The sequence below is a fragment of the Diceros bicornis genome, chromosome 31 (assembly GCF_020826845.1).
Source record: "Diceros bicornis minor isolate mBicDic1 chromosome 31, mDicBic1.mat.cur, whole genome shotgun sequence".
In the NCBI taxonomy this organism is placed as follows: Eukaryota; Metazoa; Chordata; class Mammalia; order Perissodactyla; family Rhinocerotidae; genus Diceros; species Diceros bicornis.
The window spans coordinates 22296777-22305022 of NC_080770.1; the positions used below are offsets into that span (position 1 = coordinate 22296777).

At 38.7% G+C, this 8246-nt stretch overlaps 1 protein-coding gene across 1 annotated transcript; it reads right to left on the reverse strand.

Annotated features, from left to right (window-relative positions):
* Nucleotides 1-2167: 2167 nt before the first annotated feature.
* On the reverse strand, nucleotides 2168-3165 carry LOC131395142 (olfactory receptor 4X2-like). The gene is given in 2 exon segments (XM_058526930.1): nucleotides 2168-2490; nucleotides 2493-3165. Coding segments are annotated over 2 exon segments (927 nt in total). The 5' UTR covers nucleotides 3097-3165.
* Nucleotides 3166-8246: the final 5081 nt, after the last annotated feature.

Below are 8246 nucleotides of genomic sequence, written 5' to 3' on the forward strand. Positions count from 1 at the left end.
AGAAAACAAGAGATACTAAATGTTGGAGTGGATGTGGAGCAAAGGGAACATTTGTGCGCTGCTGGTGGGATTATAAATTGATGCAGCCACTATGGAAAACAGTATGGAGGTTCCTCAAAAAATTAAAAATAGAACTACTATGAGATCCAGCAATTCCACTTCTGGGACTATATCTGAAGAAAATGAAAGCACTATGTTGGAGAGATATCTGCACCCCCATGTTCATAGCAGCATTATTCATAATAGCCAAGACATGGAAAAACCTAAGTGTCCATCAAAGAATGAATGGATAAAGAAATTGTGAGATATATATATATATATATAAATATACACACACACAGACACACACACACAATGGAATATTATTTGGCCATAAAAAGGAAAATCCTGCCTTTTGTGACAACATGGATAGACTTTGAGGACTTTATACTAATGAAATAAGTCAGACAAAGACTGACTGGGTGTGATCTCACTTATACCTGTGATCTAAAAAAAAAAGACTTATGGAAAAAGAGATCAGATTTACAGTTACCAAAGTTGAGGAGACTGGAGGCAGGGAATGTAATTGGATGAAGGTGGTCAAAAGGCACAAACTTTCAATTATGAGATAAATAATTACTAGGGATGTAATGTACAACGTGATGACTAGAGTTAATATCAATGTATGATATGTTTGAAAGCTCTTAAGGGGGTAGATCGTAAGAGTTCTCATCACAAAGAAAAAAAATTTTTCTTTGTTTGGTATCTGTATGAAATGATGGATGCTAACTAAATTTACCGTGGTAATCATTTCACAATATAAATAAGACAAATTATTATGCTGCACACCTTAAACTTATACAGTGCTGTATGTTAATTGTATCTCAATAAAACTGGAGAAAAAAATGTAAAGCTTTTATACATTGAAACATTTGTATATAAGACTAAAGGCTAATTAAATATTAAAACATTCCACCTCACAAAAAAATGCAAGTTAAATTACAGTAAGATAGAAGTCTATCAAATTTCCAAAATATTTTACTTACATTTTAAAATAATTTCTGACATAAAAAAGTAGCAATAATAATACAAAGAATTCCTGATTACCCTTAATCCAAATTCCCCTAATACTACTATTTTGCCCTATTTTCTTTATCATTTATTCTCTCAATAGATAAAAAGATAGAATTTTTTCTGAAATGTTTGAAAGTTGCCTACATAATGCCCTTTTACCTCTAGATACCTCTGCGAGTCATTCCTAAATTCAAGGACATTCTCTGACATAAACACAGTACAATTATCAAATAGAGGATATTAACTTGGATACAATTCAATTATCTCATCTACAGAGCTTTTGCCCATTAATGACCTTCATCTAGTACAGGGTGCAACCAGGGATCACAGGTTGTATTGTTATCGTCCATCTTTAATCTGGAACAATTCTTTATTCAGTCTTTGTCTTGATACTTTTGAAGATGCAGGCTAGTAATTTTGCAAAATTTTTTCAATTGGAGTTTCTTGAGATTTTCTCATAATTAGACACAAGTTACGTATTTTTGGTAGGAATCTCACACTAATGACATTGTATGCCTCTCCAGTTTCAACACTGATGATGTTGACTTTGAGTAATTGTTTAATGGAGTGTCTTCCAGATTTCTCCATTATAAAGTTACACTTTTCCTTTTGCAATTAGTAAGTATCTTATAAGGAGATACTTTGAGACTATGTAAATTCCTATTCTCTCCTAGAAAATGTTTAATGACACTGTTCATTCTTTCAAGAGCACTTTCACTAGGAAAGTGAATTGTTACAACCCTTCTGAGAATCAACTTAGCACATGTGTCAAAACTTGTTATACTTTTAATGCAGTAAATTTACTATAGCAAGTGAGCTTTTAAAAAAAATCAGAAATATAGTTAAAGATTTCAATTCACAAATACTTAGCACAGTGTAATTTATAGTAGTAAAAAATTAAAAATGATCAAACAGAAAAATGCCTAGTTAGGTAATAGTACCTCCATAAAAGAAAATATTTTACAATTGATTACAATGAAGCTGTTGAAGATGGGAAACAGTTAGATTAACTCTAGACATAACAAGTCCTGTGAACTGTCCTTTATCTCACTCCACTCTTCGAGTTGGACTCAGCATCACACTAAACCCAAGGATCAATGCTAAGACTCAGCCTCTATTTCTCGTCTAGTTTCATCGTCCTGATCCACAGCCTCTTCATGGCCTTCTTCACTTCTGCATTTCTCAGGGAGTAGATGACAGGGTTGAGGAGCGGGGTGATCACTGTGTAGAACACGGCCACCATCTTGTCCACAGTCAAGGTGGTGGAGGGCCTCAGGTAGATGAAGATGCAGGGCCCAAAGAACAAGATAACCACGGTGATGTGGGACCCACAGGTAGACAGGGCCTTGCGCTGCCCCTCAGAGCTTCGAGTCCTCAGATGGAGCAAGATGACCACAAAGGAGGCTAAGAGGACCATGAAACTGATCACAGCCATGGTCCCCCATTGGCAACAATCAGCAGACTAATGAGGAGGGTGTCAGAGCAGGCGAGTTTCAGCAGAGGAAGCAGATCACAGAAATAGTGGTCGATCACATTGGGGCCACAGAAGGGCAAGTGGAAGATGAGAAGGACTTGGGCAAAGGAATGTACAAAGCCCCCCAACCACGCTGCTCCCACCAGGACAGCACACACCTGCCGGTTCATGATGGTGGTGTAGTTGAGGGGCCTGCAGATGGCCACGGAGCGGTCATAGGCCATCACCGTGAGCAGGAACACCTCAGTGTCACCAAAGAAGTGGATGAAGAAAAGCTGTGCCATGCAGCCCCACAGAGATATGGCTTTCTTTTCAGCCAGCAAATCTGAGATGAGTTTGGGGGCTGAAGTAGAGGAGTAGCAGATGTCCACAAAGGACAAGTAGCTGAGGAAGAAGTACAAGGGGGAACCAAGACTTCTGCTGGTCGTGACAGTGAGTACAATGAGGAGATTCCCCAGCACAATTGCTGTGTACAAGAGCAGAAATATCACAAAGCAAACTTTCTGCACCTCCTGATTGGGGGAAAGTCCCAGAAAAATGAATTCAGTCATATTATGTGTGTTACCCATGATGTTGCCACCAAGAGGAAGTAATTTGGGTGACGTGATCTGAAATGATATAAAATAAAAGACTCTTTCATTAAGAGGGTGAATTATATAATCCCTTGCATATCTGAGCAGCTTATGAGCTGGATATTGAAAAATGAGTAGGAGTTAGCTATGTATACAAGAGAAGAGCAATCCAAATAGACAAAAGAACACACAAAGCTATAAAAATTCATCCACGTGTGGCTGGAGTAAAGGGGAGAATGGCAAAGACAAAGCTGGAGATAGAGTCTAGTACCAGTCCATGAAGGACTGTTACGGACTTTGAGGTTTATCCTGTAGACAATGGGGAATCATCAGGAATGTTAGTCAACTGGAAAGGAGCATCACTTTGTATAGAGGTGGGACTAGTGGAAATAGACCAGAGGAGGGGAGATCTATTCGGAGATGAATGCCTCATTGGACAACGTGGGGCAGCAAGGATAGTGTTGCTGTCTCCACGTTAGATGTCTCTCTGTTGTCTTTGAATGTTTTTCATGGTCTTTTGTCTGCTGCTTTCCCTCATCCCACTTCCTTTTGCTCACTTTCCATCTTTGGTTTGCAGAATAGCATTCTCACCACTCTGCTTCCCTTCAAAGTCTTCAGAAGAGATGTTCCTTGACACTCAGCACTCCCTCTTATTTCTGCTTTCTCCTCCTAATTCTCTGCTTCTACACCTGGTAACTTGGTGATCTTGTCCATTTCCAAGAATCCAGCTCAATTCATGTATAATTTTCTCCTAACTGATACCTTCATTTCCTCCAATCATGTGCTCCCCAGTAGCTACTGAAATACAAACCACCCCTCCACACAGAGTGCTCACTCATGCTCAGACTCATATTCTCTGCAGTCCAGCCTTCCAAAACCTCCAGGCATCACCAATCACGAGCACTGACTGATTTGAAGACTATCCTTGTCCACGGTGGACTTTGTCCAAGGTGACTGGTCTGTGTGTATCAAGACAGCCTCTTGTACAGTGAGACTCCTGGGCACCTGAGACTAAGAGACATATGACGTCCACTCATGCCACAAAGCTTCTTTCCTGCAGGGATTGGGGACAGGCTCAGGTGATTAAGGACAACCGTGAGCCAGAAGGAAATCACGGATAAAATTTACTACTACAGAGACAAATGGAGGGCAGAGACTAGCCCTAACCTCTCAGAGCAACTGAGGAATTTTACCAAGGAGCTGTTCATGTAAGAAAGCTCTGCTAGCATTCCAACTTCTGTGTTTATATCCGGGTTTCTTTGGGTGTATCTATGGGATATCTAGAAAGTTCTTTAACTTTTCAGAGATTCAAGGTCCATACTGTCACATGAAGATAATAACTATATCACAGGTAGATGCCATAAATCCCACTCCTAGCTTATCCCAGGACAACTTAAGTTCTCATCCTCTGTGCAACCTTGGAGTCTTATCAGAGACAGGAAATCCATCTCCACAATCCACAGACCCTTATGGTCAGTGGCCCTCTTCTCTCAGGACATTTTGGAATCACAACACTTTTCACACTGAATTGTGATTGTTTTGTGTGACCATCAGCCCCACTAAACTGTGAATTTCCTGAGGCAGAGATTATATCTTGCTACCACTCCATCTCCGTACTTAATGCAATGACTCAACAAAATAGCTTTCAGTGATTGCAAATAGAATGAATGAAGAGTGAATGTAAATCTTCCCTAGCCTTCTTAGCACAGTATTTAGTACATTGTAGGTGTTCAATAAATATTGAAACCACATCTTCTCCATCCTTGAATCCCATACCTAGCACTGTGCTGTCTCAGGCAAAGACCAGACCAATGAGAGAGCACTTTGTAAAATGCCCTGTGCTTCACGGCAACATTCTCCTTGCTTTCAAAGTGGAATTGTAATTATTATGCAAAAGAAGCACATGCTCACAAACCAAATATCACCCCAATGTTTCTGTGGCTTTGCTGTTCTCACAGCAGTTCCCTTTTCTGTTCTGACCACAGAGATGCAAATAATGCCCCGAGAACAGCCCTCAGCTCATGCAGTCTTCCCAGATGGCCGACCGGAAAACATTAAGGCCAGCTACTAACAAGGGCTCTTACTTCTCAGCAGTCACCAGATGGAGGACCTGCTCCCCCTGTAGCCTCAGGCTTAGGAATGCTGAGACTAAGCCATTGGGTCTGTTCCATCTGATTTTAAAAAAGAGCAAAGTAGATTTCCCTCCCAAGTATTCCACAGAGAAATAAGAATTCTGGCAGCTCAGCCTTGAGTTCAGTCTACTTGAGAGATACCAGAGGAGAAGGTGTGATGATCAAACGAGAGAAGATTGGTCCCCAGAGAGCCATACCTTTCCCTTCCTAATCAGGCAGACTACCTCATGGGAAGCAGGACCAGGACACTAAAATCGCAAATTTTCCTGTAGGTGACATAACTTCAAAAATCAATAGGAGATATGAAAAAATTAAATTCACCCAATGTTCACAGGACACTTATTCTGTATGGGGCTCTGTGATGTTCAGAGGTCAGTTAGATATAACTCCTGCTTATCACGAACTCAATCATGTGGCTTTACATGAAATGACACCATTCAAAGGATGGGTCCAAAGAATATGGGCCACAAGTATCAGAAAACTCAAATAACACTTCCGCTTGCTTTGGTATGGATGAGGCTATAGATGAGTGGTTCTCAACCCGGGGCGATTTTGTCCCCCAGAGGACATTTGGCAATATCTGGAGACATTTTTCATTGTCACAGAGTGAGTGGAGAAGAGGTGCTACTGGCATCAGATAGAGGCTAGGGATGCTATAACACACCCTACGATGCAAAAGACAGCCCCCACAGCAAAGAATTAGCTGATCCATTTCAATAGTGCTGTTGTTGAGATCCCTGATAAGATGAAACTAAATTTGCCCTAAATTGATAATTATGAAACTGGGTGTTAGGTATATGTAAGTTCATTACCCTGCTTTAACCACATCTGTATATATATATATATTAAATTTTCTGTGGTAAAAGGTTTTACAAATGCCATAATGGCACTTTGTAAGATAAATGTGCTCTACACCAGTGCTACTCACAAATGTCACTAATTCAGCTTCGATGAACGTTAGAGTTGAAACAGGATGCCAAGTTTCAACTAATGATTAATAAGAAAATTACGAGACATTTTAAGATTCTTTTAAAAAGGTTTTAATATTATTGTTTTTGACAATACAAACACACTGAATTGAGCATTATTATTTATATAGAAAGAAACGAACAGCAAAATTAACAAATAATTACTTAATAGCTCTACATATTTCACTAAAACCTGCATTTATTCTGTAACTTGTCACATGAAGCTGAGTGTCTATAAAGTCTGTCAGTCAAAATCTTTTCTATTTTGAAATATTTGGTTTAATAAATCTAAGGAAGATACCTTTTTAAATGTGATCCTGTGAATGTTTGCCATAGGAAACTACATTCGTTAAAATATTTGTGATATAAAACTGTGTTCACCAAAGTTATAAATTGCGTTTGTCGTAAGAGGCTGATTTCCTACTCTGTTGAAGATTAGCCCATTGACTATCGACTCAATTCTCTAGTTCTAATTAAACCCCACCTTACAAAGATGTACAGAATCATGTAGAATTAGGAATATATCTATACACAGTCCTCCGTGCAAAATGTTGTTTTGCACATAAAATTGATAAATGACTGTCAGTTTAAGCTTTTTTTAAAAAAAAATGGGAATATCAAATAATGTTTATAGCAGATTTTATTCATAACAGCTGAAAACAGAAATCAATCCAAATGTCTATCAACAAAAAATTAGAATTTTTTAGTTGTAGTATATTTATGAAATGGAATACTACTCACAGAATAAAAGAACAAACTATTGTAACCCACAACGTGATAAATCTCAAAATCTGTATGTAGTGTGAAAGAAGCCAGACACAAAAGAGTACACGCTTTATGGTTCCATTTATACGAGCTTAAGAACTGGCTAATCTGTGATGATAGACATTAGGATAGTGGTTGCTTGGGGGAATGGAGATTGCCTGGAAGGAGTTAGGAGAGAAGCTTCTGGGGTGATAGAAGTATTCTACATCTTGGTTGGATGTTGGCTACACAGGTATATAAATTTATCAAAACTCACAGGGTTGTACACTTTAGATCTGTACATTTCACTGAATATAAATTTTACCTCAATCAAAAATTACAATTTAGCCGGGATGGGGGACCACAATGGAGGGGATGTCTGGTCTGGGATTCAGAGTACCTGAATTTGGCCCCAGGCCTTGTGCTTGATTTATTCCTGAGCAGAGATTGCTGGTTTTCCCCAAGGCTAATTTTCTTCTTCTTTCTTCTATTGTGGTAAGTAAGACCTCTGAATTTTTATCTGGGCACCTACCTACCTGGAATAAATTACCCAGCCTCCCTTGACATGAGCTTATTTTGTCCCTTTCTCTTTCCTAATTACAGGAATGCTGCCGTTATTATTGGAGCTATAGGAGCCATCTTGGGCCATGAAGTAAACTTGAGAATGGAAAGTATAAAAAATGGAGAAACGAGATAGAGAAAGACTCTTTCTATACCCTACTAATTCTGGACTTCTATCTTGTTTTAGATTATGTTCCTTGTAGCTAAAACCTAATCTAAATGATGTTTCAGTCTCCAAAAATGTACACTGAGAATAGTTCATTCATTTTTTATTGACATCACAGGATTTTTGCAAGACTCCAGTGAAATAATGAGTGTGAAAAAGCTTTGAAATATACATGAGGTATTATGCAAATATAAGGTATACAAATTGCCCTACTGATAAATCCAAATATGGTTTTGGGGCATTTCAATGCAGTTTGGAAAGCTGGTATTTTTTATTGCAGGATAATATATTAACATCACTTCTATATTTCAACTAAAAGTAATGCACAAGCAAGTTCTTCTCTGGGTACAAATTGTCTCACATCTAGCTCAAGCCTTTCCCAAATGATAAAGATAAGTAATGTTAACACCACATTGTTTCTTCTATGCATTCATTAGTTGAGTGTCTACCGTCTTTCACTCATCACACTGGGTAGTAAAGCAGAGCAATTCACCTACAATCAATTCACCATCTACAAGTTTGCCAGATGACTGAACTGCCAACGGTTAATTCACAGAATTAACCAATTCAACTATT